The 15,742-nt window shown below is 34.9% G+C and overlaps 1 protein-coding gene across 1 annotated transcript in view; it reads right to left on the bottom strand.

Annotated features, from left to right (window-relative positions):
- The window catches only part of LOC132549633 (centrosomal protein of 41 kDa B-like), a 37,682-nt gene extending 24,721 nt beyond the window's left edge, over positions 1-12,961 (bottom strand). The window contains exons 1-3 of the mRNA XM_060213581.1: positions 12,923-12,961; positions 12,775-12,838; positions 4,744-4,791 (exon numbers count right to left, since the gene is read on the bottom strand). Coding sequence (XP_060069564.1) covers positions 4,744-4,791; positions 12,775-12,838; positions 12,923-12,961 — 151 coding nt within the window. The remainder of the gene's footprint in view (positions 1-4,743; positions 4,792-12,774; positions 12,839-12,922) is intronic.
- Between the last annotated feature and the right edge of the window lie 2,781 nt (positions 12,962-15,742).

The following is a 15,742-nucleotide window of genomic DNA, read 5'->3' as shown; positions in this document are numbered from 1 at the left end:
TAAATGTATAACTCTATTCTTAACTAATGGCCTTTGTACATGTTGAGGTTCTGGCGGGAAAAGAATGAAGATTAACGACACTAATCTCCCAGTCAGGTACAGAGTATTACCAGTAATAATGAACTCATTAATCCATTATTAGATATTTAAAGTAAAAGTTACTGAAATAGGTTGTCAGGTACTCTATAACAGTAACGTGTGCTAACTGGTTTGTATAATAAGGTTACACCACAGCAGTGCTTTTTGTTAAATACACCATTTGTCTCTAAACTTATAGAACCTAATCTACTGTTGAAAGGCCATTCATATATTTTCTATACAGAGACAACACAATACTGTGCAACAACTGTTACATAAGACATTAATATTTATATCAAGATTGCAACCACCCCCTCTACATTTTTTTAATTGGCATGAATACATAACTTTGAAACAAAACATCTACAAAAATTCATTTTTTTCACATATTCTTTCAAAGTTTTATCACCTGTAATTCTACTGTACAGAACTCTATTTTATCACCTGTAATTCTACTGTACAGAACTCTATTTTATCACCTGTAATTCTACTGTACAGAACTCTATTTTATCACCTGCAATTCTACTGTACAGAACTCTATTTTATCACCTGTAATTCTACTGTACAGAACCTCTATTTTATCACCTGTAATTATACTGTACAGAACTCTATTTTATCACCTGTAATTCTACTGTACAGAACCTCTATTTTATCACCTGTAATTCTACTGTACAGAACCTCTATTTTATCACCTGTAATTCTACTGTACAGAACTCTATTTTATCACCTGTAATTCTACTGTACAGAACTCTATTTTATCACCTGTAATTCTACAGTACTGAACTCTGTTTTATCACCTGTAATTCTACTGTACAGAACCTCTATTTTATCACCTGTAATTCTACTGTACAGAACCTCTATTTTATCACCTTTAATTCTACTGTACAGAACCTCTATTTTATCACCTGTAATTCTACTGTACAGAACTCTATTTTACCACCTGTAATTCTACTGTACAGAACTCTGTTTTATCACCTGTAATTCTACTGTACAGAACTCTATTTTATCACCTGTAATTCTACTGTACAGAACTCTATTTTATCACCTGTAATTCTACTGTACAGAACCTCTATTTTATCACCTGTAATTCTACTGTACAGAACTCTATTTTATCACCTGTAATTCTACTGTACAGAACCTCTATTTTATCACCTGTAATTCTACTGTACAGAACCTCTATTTTATCACCTGTAATTCTACTGTACAGAACTCTATTTTATCACCTGTAATTCTACTGTACAGAACCTCTATTTTATCACCTGCAATTCTACTGTACGGAACCTCTATTTTATCACCTGTAATTCTACTGTACAGAACCTCTATTTTATCACCTGTAATTCTACTGTACAGAACCTCTATTTTATCACCTGTAATTCTACTGTACAGAACTCTATTTTATCACCTGTAATTCTACTGTACAGAACCTCTATTTTATCACCTGCAATTCTACTGTACAGAACCTCTATTTTATCACCTGTAATTCTACTGTACAGAACTCTATTTTATCACCTGTAATTCTACTGTATAGCAATTTATTTTTATCACTGGTAGTTATACTATATGGTTATCTAGTTTCATCACCTGTAATTAAAATGTATGAAAATTTATTTTCAACAACTCTAATTTTACAGTATTGATCAACATTGTTTCAGTAAAGACACCTTTATCAATCAAGTGAAACTAACCATACCGTTGATATGTTGAATTTAAGCATGACCCCTTCTCTGCTACAGTATAGTATTTCTCAAGAAATAGCAACTACAACCTATTATAAGATACCTAAGGCCTAACAGTTTTGAAGTACTAGTCTATTACAACTACTCCAATTTAAACGTGGGTAATTTTTCATTCAGAAGCAGACTTGGTCAAAGCCGAGTTGATCTGAAATAGCCAATACATCTTTTCATTTGCCATTTTGATAATAATTTTTTACTTTATCTATAGAACATTAAAAAGTTAATATCGTATGAATCAAACCAAAGTTTAGGCCTGTCAGGATTTCAAGATACCTGAGGGCTCAACAGATAACTGCATGTTCAGATGATAGAGAAGATTTACGTAAATATTTGAAGTATGTAATGAAAATTATCTCGTTTGTGAATTCTGTAAAAGAAACCTTGAAAATATGCCAATAAAAACTTCATAAGGATAAGAAATACACTTGTCAATCATAAGTTTGTATAGATGGTTCATATTTCAATGTCTATCACTTCAACTCTTCTCCTTTATTTGGGGTGAAGTTATCAGGATGCTATGAATAGCTTCAGTTACACAGTAACTATCCACTTTTTATACGTCATGTACTCTACAATCTGAAAGCATGTCTTCACTACATGTGTATCTTTACCTAGACATAGACTAACAGGAGTTATGTCCCTTCCATTACAAATTGTGATGTGGCAAATATAGAAAGAGTTGTGTCCCTATTCATACATTGAGCAATAGTGAATGTGGCAAAGACAGAAAGACTTATGTCCCTTGATATTAAGTAACAATCTATTGCAGATTCTACCTGTAGTTGTACTGCCATTTCTAACCTCTTGTATGAGTATCAGTCATTTGTCATCAAATTGTTTGTCATGTGACCGGTTACCATTGACTTTGAGGTCATCCATCAAACATTTTCTTGATATTGATTTAACAAATCATTCTCTCATTCTTGAGATGAAGATGACATGATGTTTTGTTAATGTGGTGTGAACCATATGTCTATCAGTAGTATACTGCATAATCCTCTAAGTATAACAAAGTGTCACGTCATATTCATTTCTGTATGGTAAACACTACACAGGATGTTTGTATTGTGGCCACATCATATTCATTTATGTATTGTAAACACTTCACAGGATGTTTGTATTGTGGCCACATCATATTCATTTCTGTATTGAAAACACTACACAGGATGTTTGTATTGTGGCCACATCATATTCATTTCTGTATTGTAAACACTACACAGGATGTTTGTATTGTGGCCACATCATATTCATTTATGTATTGTAAACACTACACAGGATGTTTGTATTGTGGCCACATCATATTCATTTCTGTATTGTAAACACTACACAGGATGTTTGTATTGTGGCCACATCATATTCATTTCTGTATTGTAAACACTACACAGGATGTTTGTATTGTGGCCACATCATATTCATTTCTGTATTGTAAACACTACACAGGATGTTTGTATTGTGGCCACATCATATTCATTTATGTATTGTAAACACTACACAGGATGTTTGTATTGTGGTCACATCGTATTCCAGTACTCTGTATTGTTCAAATTGTTAAATGAATTATTGGATAAGTTGGTATAGTTGGTTACTGATAATCATCAATAAATATTGTGTATTCCAGTGAACATTGATAATTTTATCAAAAGTACAGAAATTAAACTACAGATATTGTAAATATCCAAGAGATATGATGTTTTAACAGTCAACAGGAAACTCAAAACATCATTTCATCAGAAATTACCATCATGTGGCAGACTCTCATAGGGTGATAGAACAGTAGTTCTTATACTACAGCCAGTAGAAAATTGGTGTGTGACGTTTTGATGACTACATGATCACATTCATCTGACAAATGACCAGTGTGGAGCGTACAATCAACTACAAAGCATTGTAATAATAACCACATAATATATTTTTTCATTTAAATTCTGTTAACCATCTCGTCACACTATTTTCGATCTTAGGTTAACTAAGGATTATAGTGCAACAGAAAATGTTGGTTGATTCCTTACCATCTTGTATACTTTGTACGTCAGTGCTAGTACACTCCACACTAGTCATTTGTCTGATGGAGGGACAGTGTAGATCTTGTACACTACCTACGTCAGTGTTAGTACGCTTCACACTGGCCATTTGTCTGATGAAGGTGACCGTGTAGATCTCGTACATTACCTACGTCAGTGCTAGTACACTCCACACTAGTCATTTGTCTGATGGAGGGACCGTGAAGATCTCGTACACTACGTACGTCAGTGCTAGTACACTCCACACTAATCATTTGTCTGATTGAGGTGACCCTGTAGATCTCGTACACTACCTACGTCAGTGTTGGTATGCTCAACACTAGTCATTTGTCTGATGGAGGTGACCGTGTAGATCTCATACACTACCTACGTCAGTGTTAGTACGCTCCACACTAGTCATTTGTCTGATGGAGGGACCGTGTAGATCTCGTACACTACCTACGTCAGTGTTAGTACGCTCCACACTAGCCATTTGTCTGATGAAGGTGACAGTGTAGATCTTGTACACTACCTACGTCAGTGTTGGTACACTCCACACTAGTCATTTGTCTGATGGAGGTGACCGTGTAGATCTCGTACACTATGTACGTCAGTGTTAGTACGCTCCACACTGGCCATTTGTCTGATATAAGGTGACTGTGTAGATCTCGTACACTACGTACATCAGTGTTAGTACGCTCCACACTGGCCATTTGTCTGATATAAGGTGACCGTGTAGATCTCGTACACTACGTACGTCAGTGTTAGTACGCTCCACAAGGGTCATTTGTCTGATGAAGGTGACCGTGTAGTCACCGAAATGTCACATTCAAATGATGTACTGGTTGTGTTATAAGAATTTTTATTCTATTGACATTACCAAATATTCTGAGATATCATAAGTTGATGATGTATTTTATTGTACTTACTTTTTTTCATTTCTTCGATCTTGGCCATGTACTTTGTCACACTTGCTCCTACAAAAAAAGCAATTCAAGGATCCAATCAGTAACAATAATGTTTATATTCCATAAAAGATCAAAATTCACTTATACAGCCAAAATATTGAGTAGTAATGTGTGTACATTATGTTTAATAATCTTTTTATACAAAGAAAGAGAGGAAATTTCATGTCCTGTTGGCCACTTGAAAATAAATATCAAGGCTTTTTTCACTGATTAGGAATTGGACATTTTATTGTTTCCTCATTTTGGGAAGGAACTTTTCAGGGGCAAACTTCAACTTTTGGAATTAGTCTTAAATATGAAATAATTTCAATTGGGAATGAAGGTAAGGGCCCATCATAAGACCGTAATGCTCTGAAAAAGACAATCCTGAAAATATTTAACACTATGATTTTAAAGATTTATTTGTCAATTTTGAATAAATTTTACTTTACATTAACAATGCTTATTATGCAATCGCAAAATACCTCTTATGTTCAATGCGTTCAATACGTGTGGGCAGTAATTTGTACTAAGAAACAAATGCAGAACACATGCAATCATGAAAACAATAGATATTGTCAAACAGATATAAAATAATGCATAAATACATATCATCAAAGTTAAAAGTATAACAAAGACAATATGCCACATACATTATGTATATGTTTATATTTCATGACTGCCAGAGTAAATATTCAGTATGTATATAGTTAGATAACAATCAGAAATGTTCTCTGTCATAAACAAATTCCCTTTCGTGTCATCATGTTAAGATGTTCTGAAACATTTATCAACAAGCACATAAAGACAGAGTGCACCTTGTTACATAGAGGTTGACACTGAAATTATAGCGACCACAGATACATCACAATCTCACAAAGAGGGCCAAATCAAGTCATATGAAATTTCTTTCAAGTTAAAAGTTGTGGAGCTTGCCAAGGAATGGGGAAACAGCAAAGCATCAAAGCAGTACGGTATAGATAGGAAGCGAATTCGCGGAATTGAAAACCTCTTTACAAAAAACCTCAAAAATGAGACGGAAAGTTCTTGGTGGAGGCAGATTTTTTAGCACTGAATGTGTTTCTTTTACATCTAAGATGGTCTCTAATAAGCGCCCCCCCCCCCCCCCCCCCTTCCCTCACCTGCCCTTAATTGTAATTTTTAAGCGCCCTGGGCACTTATTGGATCGAATACGGTATTAAAATGACAAACTTAAGTACTATATCTCTTGAAAATTTTGTGATAAAACATATTTCTCAGGTCACTTCCTACTATCCAACACACCTGTAGGTTTCAGTATTTTTAGGTTATGTTTTTGGTACAATCTGCCAAGTCAACTGCAGCAACTGATCACAACATACTGCACCAAGATGATGAGAAAACATAACCATTTTAGTGTAACCTTTCTCTTCATTAGTTTAACCCTGATTAACAAGATTTGCGTGAAAAATGTAAATTTCTGTAAAAATGATCAGTGATGGTATCTGTTCGTGATTTTTTCTGAAAGCTCATACTTGTATCAATTATGTTCATTTGTTTCAGCTTTTTAACTCTATTCATCAATACTTACCACAAAAATCAATATTACTGATTCAATGACCAGTTCAAAAATCCATTTCATGTTTGAAAATAGGAGGGGTGTCATCCTGTGAATTGCAGATACTGTTTCATCATGTAAGCGGAAAACATGAAATTATGAAAAATTGTGTCCTTTATAATTTGAGTGAAGTTTCACCTCATTTTGATATAGATAGATATTGACTCTGGTATTAATGATAACATATAACGGAAGGGAGATAACTAACATTCAATTTAAAACAAATTAGCCTGATAAATGGGGTTTGATATTCAGCTGAAAACCAAATAGTTTTTCATTTTTTATATTTTTTAAAAATTTCAAATCAGGGGAAATAACACCTAAAACACCAATAGATTCAGATATTAATGAGTCAAGTCAATAGAAATCCTAGGTATTATCAATCAACCTTTCCACAGCCAGGTAATCTTATTCCCTGTATATAACACCCTTCCAATATCCCATTTTGGAGTTTACATTTCACGTTGGCATTTTGGAGTGTGTTTGCTAATCACAAGATGAAGCCTTGGGATAAGGGTGGTGACTTTTGTGAACAAAGTAAATTTAATGATATTTGTAATTCTGAGAATATCTTATATTCAACACAAATGCATAAATAGTTGAAAATTTGTTTTTGGCATTCCATTAATCCTCTTGATACCAAATTAGGTAAAAACCGCATAAAATCTAAGTTTAAACCAATAAGAGACTACAAATTGTTTCAACATAGTTGTTATGACAATAAAACCGAAACATTGATGTTTGGCATCCCCAACTTAATCCTAAACTAGATCATGACAAAAATAACAAAAATGTTGATAGCCGTAAAGCTAGAGATAAATTGTTAGAGAAATCACGGATCATTTTGCATTGATATTTTTTGAGAACAACAGGAAGATGTAAGAAGTATACATTGAGCAAAAGTAGTCCATTGAGACTAGCACATTTTGCTTTTTTTCTCATATCTAAAAATTTACTTTGCAGTACTTACAAATCAAATATAGGATTTAGTTATCAATCAGGCCATTAAACTCCAATAATATCATTCAAAATTCATGAAGTTATAGCTGGTAAAGATGTATGGAATATAACAATAGTCTTCTACAAACTCTAGCCCTATACCAATTCTGATATCATGAATGTGTTCATCTCTTGATGTCTAGCAATGCTACATGTATAACATGGTTATGAGGTCTCGACTGCTTCAAAGATACAACCCCTTTCCCAAAATGAGCTGTTCCCATTATAACCTATGGGACCCATAATTTATGCAAAATTGATTTCCCTTCACCTAAACATCCTTCAAACCAATGTTAAACTAATATTTATACAATTTGGTTTCCCTTTCCCAAGGATGCTTCTGACCAAATATGGTCATAATCTGTTTAATTGTTAATGACTAGTAGCAATTTTTAGTATGATGATGATCAAGGGATAACATATGACAGACGAATGCCACACCAAGACATAAGCTCACCATTTCTTTGGATCAGGTAAGCTAAAAATTACAATGCAGCATTCTTTTTGTTTTCTTTTAGTGACATATTTATGTTAGATTCTCTGTAGAACTTGTAAGGTTAGGCCAAGTTTGTACATTTTGACTGAAAATCAGGCATACTTTTGTAATATCAAGTGGTGTAAATGAGTTATCATTATATTACAATACTGTTGGACAGATGCACTGACAGGTGGAAACATATGTATTGATCCGCATGATACCTAGGAGCTGAACACAAGTAACAGAGTGGTACAAAGCCTTAACTACAATGCTATTTCACAAAAATACCAGCAAGAAAATCAATCATATTTTCAAAAAAACTTATTGCGAGGTTAATGCTTTTTATTTGTTCATTTTAATGTATTTATGTGAAAGTCTTAATAGAAATTGAAAAAAAAAACAATAATTATCCTATAAAAGCTGAATAATAAATGGAAAAAATAAGGGTTTTAAAGACAATTTTGCCAGTAAAAGAGACCAGATTTTACAACAAAACTGACAATTATTTCCTTATTACCGGAACATATAAATGTTTTGGAGAGTTACAAATTATATCATGCATTTCAATGATATCCATATGATATAAATATATCTAATATATGTTAGAAGGAAATTAATGAAACAAAATGATCAATTCCTTCAAATTCTGATCAGTAATTCATAAGAATGTATCTGTATGTGACCATGGTAGTACAAGTAATACAGTGACAAATGTGTACTATGTATTGATTGTGCTGTAAGTATATCTACCATTAAAATAAAACTCATTTAATCAAGTTTTATCCCACAAAATCTAAAGGGATGGACAAACGTTAATTATTTCAACGAACTTTTTCAAAATTTTCTTGCTTCAGTTTTTCAAGTTATTTTGATAAAGAATTGTACATGGATGTTTTTTCTATCAATGTACTGGTTGGTTAATATGAGTGGATATGTATATAAAGATTGAGTGGTAGGCATACTTTGGACTTAGTAGTGATGTCAATGCCAGCTGAATCACAGAATAAAAAATTTGATCTATTTATAAAGAGGAATGGATTTACATTATTCATACATATACTGGTAGTTCAGCACAGGTTGGATTTTAAATAATGGAAGTTAGTGAAAATATTAACAGAAGTGTAAGGCATTTGGCCTTGACCTACTTATCCTTGAAGAACTTATGTTTGGCCAGGTCACAAATCCTAACAATTCATTATAGAAAACATGAATATGGTAAACCTAGAGAGTGGAGATCGCTGACCTCCAAACATTAATCATGTCAAACTTGATGATGATGCTAAATATATCTAGAGGTTCATAAAATATGTTCTTTTTTGTAACTTTTTAATTTGTTCTTAATTACCAACCTACTTATTGTTATGGTCTTCTTTTAATTTTTCAACATCTCCACTCATTTCCTCATGACTTTCTTAACCATTTTTAGTTCAAAGTCATCATCATCATCAAAGCAGTAGAATCCATATCATGATATACCGGTTAACGGTTGTTTAACCCTTCTGATTATCAGCAGATAAGAAAATAGGAAATCAATCTTGAAGATCCAAATCGTTTCTACATTCTAAGCACAGGTGATTTATTGCCTGTGTAAGATTTTGTCTGGAAATTTTACAAGAGGCCTACAATATATTATTACCAATATATACTAGAATGTGGTTTCCAGTAATTAATAAAGAGCATGTTTAATCACTGTTTGCAGCTCATCCCCACAAGAATTCTTAATGAGTGCATAACCCAGAGGTTTTGCCAGCTATTTTGGGAAAGGGGTCCTGTGCAAAATTGGGGAAATATTATCAGCTTTTTCCACAAATTGGGAAAATACCATTGACATGTTACTTTTTTGGAAAGTTTTACAAAGTTGAAAAATCATAAATAATAATTAGAAAAAAAAAAAAAAAATCATGATATATTGTTTACTTGTTTTTATTAATTTCAACAATTAACATTTATTTATTATCATTTATTAATAATCATTTTTAGGATAACTTTTCAATAAATTTTTCATTTTTTGTCTTTCATGTTCTTTAGGCAGTGTTTTTGTGACCAATATTTTATACATACAGCCTACTGTAGCTTTTTTTGGAAAATGGGAAAATATGGCTATAAGCAGAAAAGGGATTCATTTTCCTATATTTTATTAGTTCTCTATGTTAGGACTCGCTAACAAGGAAATCCAACAATAAGAAAAACAAACAAACAAACATTAAAAATCTGTATGAAAATAAGAAAAGAAAACATCAACATGAAAACACTTCCTAGCATAATATACTGACACGCAAAAGAAACGCAACCTATATGAAATGTCAACATTTTTAAAATATGAATAAACTGTTGCTAGCCTTTTTGACTAAAATGATACCTCACACATTTCCGATCGATTCACGGTTGACTGAACTCAGTCACACTACCTGTTGTCGTACACACAAGACACGACCATTTACCCTGATTTGCATGTGCACGTGTACATGTGGCAGCACTTCGTGAGTATCAGACCTGTTTGTTATCCTTCAGGTATTTGGTAAGAATTATCCACTATTGATTAACATTTTTGTTGCGCAAAGAAGATGCCTCGGCTAACCAATGATGAACGTAACAGAGCAGTGCAGTTACTATAGGATGGAAACACCCCAAATCCTGTGGCAAGGGTACTGAATGTCCATAAAAGCACTATCAGACTACTATACGCCCGCCTTAGAACTACTGGTACAACTGCTGACTTCCCTAGAACTGGCCGACCTAAGGTTACGACACCACGCCAGGACCGTTTCATGAGGTTGCAGCATCTGTGCAACCGCTTCCAAACTGAACAGAAACCCACAAACGAGACTGGGGGACACATCATCTGAGAATAAGCCGTGATACCGTGCTGAGGCATTTGCGATCATACGGTATAAAACCTCAACGCATTGCAGTGGGAATGCCACTTAACCGTTGACAATGTGACGTCAGACTTCAGTGGTTGCGATAACATCATCCAAATGTGTTTCCTATGCAAAGATGGCGCCGTGTACTCTTCTTTGACGTCCCCAGATTTACGTTTTATCGCTCTGATGGACGTTGACGTGTTTTCAGACATTGTGGTGAACGATACACTGACAACTGCATGTTGGAACGTGACAGATTTGGTGGTGGTAGCGTAATGATATGGGGCGGTATTTGTGGTGGTTGCAAAACCCCTTTAGTAGTCATTGAAGGCAATTTGACCGCTCAGCGGTACATAGACACTGTCCTGCAACCTGTCACTGTCCCTTTTGTTCGCCAGCATAACTTAATTTTTCAACAAGACAATGCCAGATGTCACGTAGTGCGACTTGCAATGGATTTTCTACGCCAAAACTATGTGCAAACACTACCTTGGCCCCCTTACAGTCCCGATCTGTCACCAATAGAGCAGGTCTGGGACTTGCTAGATCGGCGCATTCGAACGCGTCCAAATCCACCAGAGACTATACTCGCTTTGCATCAAGCACGTCTAGAAGAGTGGCAGAACATCCCTGTTTCACAAATAAACTGCTTAGTAAATTCTATGCATCGCAGGATTCGAGCTGCAACAAATGCAAACGGTGGGCATACTCGTTATTGAATTTTGAAAATTTCAGTGGCTACCCCATCTTGAGCCTTGACGTTTTTTACAGAATGGGTGAGGGCAAAATGAGAAATCGACAGTGTTATTCCAAAGAATACATTTAAATCTTGTATCAAGTGTTACATTTAAACGACAAAATTCAGTGAAGTAAGAAAATTCTTGCATAAAATCACATGTTGCGTTTCTTTTGTGTGTCAGAATATTTACCATTAGAAACTTGAATTGCAAAATCAATTATTTTGAATGCTTGTTAACAATTTATATCAATTTTATAATTATTTCTTGTAAATTCAGGAATCCCGGGTCCGGCCATCAGTTCTGATAAAGAGTAAGATATTTTGCATTTCCTAAATGATAAATCACAATCTATATACTGATAAAATATGTCCTTAAGTCTTGAATAGAATATAAATCAAGGATTAACAGTATGTGATCTTTTTATCGTTTTCCATGCTTAGCATGGAAATTTATGCATTTTCATTTGTCTGAATGTCTGAAAAATCTATCTTAATAATTGTGTTTTGGCTTGAGCATAGAATACACTTCTTCTATTCTGCAGGAACATAAAAATAAAGTTGCTTTTTTTTTAATATGTTGCAGTTTTTTTTCATTCTCTGATGCATAGAATACATGTTGTTAATGTTAACATGATAATGACTGGAAACTCAACTCTAATTAAGCAGTCATGGATATTTATACTCCAACAATGTTAGAGGTTTTACACAACAAGAAACTTATGATAGCCACCTTGTAGCAATAATGTCAGATAATAAAACGGCCAACCCGCGGCCTCTTATGTTACAGGAGTAGGATGTGTAGTGTTACCAGCCGTAGGCATAATTTCTGAATTATGCATTATGATATTGTTACTTTAATAGCTGTTCACAAAGCATCTGTCTGGGAGGAATTTTGTACTAAATCTCCCACAGGGAACTGGTGATAACTATAGTTTTAGGTGTCCATCTATCCATTCTTCTGCTATCTTGTCCCAGCTCTATCTCCTGCACTACATGTCACTGGAACTTATTACTTGGGCTATAGGTTCACTTTTGTGAGAAAGTGTGTCTCAACTTCGTCTCGTGTTAAAACAAAATTCATGATCTTATCTCCAGCATATCCATAAAAAGCATATCATCCCCTAATTTTATTCTGGCTCTTAACTAAAGACAAGTTTTATCAACAGGTAATGCGGATTTGGAAAGTGTTAGCCCGTTCTGACCATTTATCAGCGATTATTTGTCTAATCGACAGTGACAGTACAATATGTAGTTTGAACCCCTCGGATTAGTACAGCCACTGCGCGTTGTGTTTACAGTTTAGTTTCGGAATGATTGAAGAATCTATCTAACTTACCTGTGTCAACCGACGGTCCGATATGGCTGTATTTCGGGTTGGCCGGAGTTTTCTTCGACAACGGCTGTAAAGAAAAAATAAATCTCAGCATATCGGAAATTTCATTACAGGACACATATAAGAAGTGTATGAGACTTTGTCAACTTACATCATGCTTCTTAGCTCTGGAGGTACTGACGGCAGACATCTTGTTTGCTTCCGTAACTAGCCGGAATTACCGTAAGCGCATACTCAAAACATTCCACAATTCAAATTGTTTCCGGTAAAGGGATTTGTGGGATATATTTACATTTTGCACGTGGTTTTGACACATATGAACAAGTGATCACATTTGTTATGTGAGATATAGTTATCAGACGACTGAAATAACAAGAATAATAACATGAAATAGGCACTGCCTAAAAGCGAGCGCAAGTTTGTAAATAAGATGCGCATTTTGAACTGTCTGATCCATGTCTGCACTGAAGCGTGTTTTTAATAATAATAATAAAGTCTTCTTCTTCTTCTGCTTCTTCTTCTAGAAAACAATGCATCATTATGATTAGGCCGATAGTTTAAACATTTATTGCCAAATGATCGACAAAGTTTTGAATTAGGCAAAAGTTATTGCAACTTATTAACGCCTCCTCCCAATATACATTTTAAATGACATTACAATCACGACAATACAAATATACAATTATTGTTACACATTGGCATCAAAATCGCTTGCTGGATTAAATAAAGTTTTGCACATGATATAAAAATGTTTGTATTAAGGTCCACGGAAAATTGAGAATTGCCAAACAATTTCTAATTTATTCCATCGGTAAAGAGTAGAAGGTGGAAAAGACGAATTAGTCTGAAAGGAGGAATCCTTTAGTTATTATTGATAGTAACTTGTAACGATTATTTTCGCCAGATAAAGGCGGCAAAAATGATTGAGGTATTCAGGAGTTATTTTTTTTTATACATTAGTTAAATGGTTTTGTTATTGGCACAGTTGTAGGCGCGGGGATAATGTCATGTTTGCGTTATCATGTCGTCTATAGTTTTATTCTTCTTTGTCTGTTTTCATGTTGTTTGATTGTATATGCATGACTTCTGAACATATGGAAACTTTATAATTTCAACATATAAAGTAATCATGGGAGGGGCCTAACTGTGGGAGGATACTCCGGTCCCGTATCAAACCCCGGAGGCTAGGTGAAAGATAAGTGTGTTTCAACTGCGCTACCACACCACCGGCCTGATTGCGATGATACATTGTTTTCTAGATGAAGAAGATGTGTTGATGATGATACCTCAGGATATTATACCGAACACAGGTCTAGGAGACCTCTCTATTCGGCTCCTTCTTTCTAATTGTTCAAGGTGGAGCAGCTCTATAGTCATAAATAAATTAGAAGGATAAAATTGTCAGCATCCAGATAAGTGAAAGTTTTTCTGATGAGGCCCATAACACTGTTAGCTTTGTTGATTTTCCCCTGTATGTGATGTTCAAAGGATAAGTTAGAATCCGGATGGTAATTCCCAAGTCGGTTTCTCTATCAACTTGGCGTAGATAATGATTCTCATTACCAGAGCTCAGGAAGTACGCGGGTGTATCATATGCATCTTTCCCAGTTGTTAACACAACACATTTATCTGGATGGAATCGCAATAACCATTTTTCAAACCAGTCCTGAAGTTCTGTTAAGTCATGTTGTAGCTGGGTTCTATCCTGGCCACAAGAAATCTTCTTGAATTTTTTTGTGTCGTCAGCAAATAAGTACGGTATAGAGTTTGACGTCACATCTGGCAAATCATTTATGTACACCACAAATAATATAGGTCCTAAAACGCTGCTTGGGGTACAACACTGACAACTTCACCCCAATTAGAGTTGTTACCGTTGATACATACACGTTGTTGTCTACCGCTAAGGAAGGATGAAATCCACCCTAAAACATTACTTTCCACCCCGTAGCTACGTAGTTTGCCTAACAATCGTTGATGAGGAACTGTGTCAAAGGCCTTCATGAAGTCCATATATATACAATCCGGATAATTCCTCCGTCATCCAGAACCTTCGACCAGGTCTCAATTACATGTAGAAGTAGCAGGGAGGTTGAGCGACCTTAGATGAAGCCAAACTGCCGGGTACTGAAGAGACTATTCTCTATGAAATGGGCTGTTAGATGCATACGTTTAAGGCTTCAAGAGTCTTACACACAAGGCTTGTCAAACTAATAGGCCTATAATTACTTGATAATTTTCTTTTACCCTTTTTAAAAATAGGTGTGATGTTAGCCACTTTCCAATCATGTGGTACAACACGAGTCCGTATTGAAGTGTTGAATATAGTTACAAGTGGGGACGCTATAGTATGAGCTAGTTCCTTTAGAATTTATGGATGAAGTCCGTCCGGACCCGCAGATTTATTCACGTCCAGTTGTAGTTACTTCTCCAATACTTGTTTCTCCGTAATCAGTATATCTGTAAGTGGAGTATGTACTGGTTTACTGTGTAGGGTTGGTATCTCTCCATCCGGCTAGTGTGTAAATATACTACCAAAGTAGTCCAATAATACCTCCGCTTTCTGTGGCATTACTGTCCACTGAAGGTTTGACCAACTGGGCCACACTACAGTGAGTTTTCGTTTTGGACTTGGCATATTTCCAGATGATGATGATGCATCGGTGCATGTGTATGTGCCGATGTTTTGTTAAAATCTAGCGAAATATAAAACGAATTTTGAAAGCACACTTCAGTACACACATGCATCAGGCAGTAAAAAATATGCTTCTTGTTGAACAACTTTCATATTAAATGCTTATCCGTGTTGTTCCCTTCGTAACTTGTTTTAGGGGAGATAATCGCTATAACAGACAGACAAATCCTATCATGAAAATAACGTAAACCTAGCAAGAATGTTGCGAATTTTTGCGGTATCTATCTTAAATGGAATTTCTTTAAGGGTGTTTGAAGTGATGGGCGATTTCGAGTA

This window comes from Ylistrum balloti, unplaced genomic scaffold, assembly GCF_031769215.1.
Source record: "Ylistrum balloti isolate Yb309-2 unplaced genomic scaffold, AGI_CSIRO_Ybal_v1 Utg370070, whole genome shotgun sequence".
Lineage (NCBI taxonomy): Eukaryota > Metazoa > Mollusca > Bivalvia > Pectinida > Pectinidae > Ylistrum > Ylistrum balloti.
Note: the sequence above shows the minus strand (reverse complement) of the source record. Positions and strands in the feature narration are given on the sequence as shown.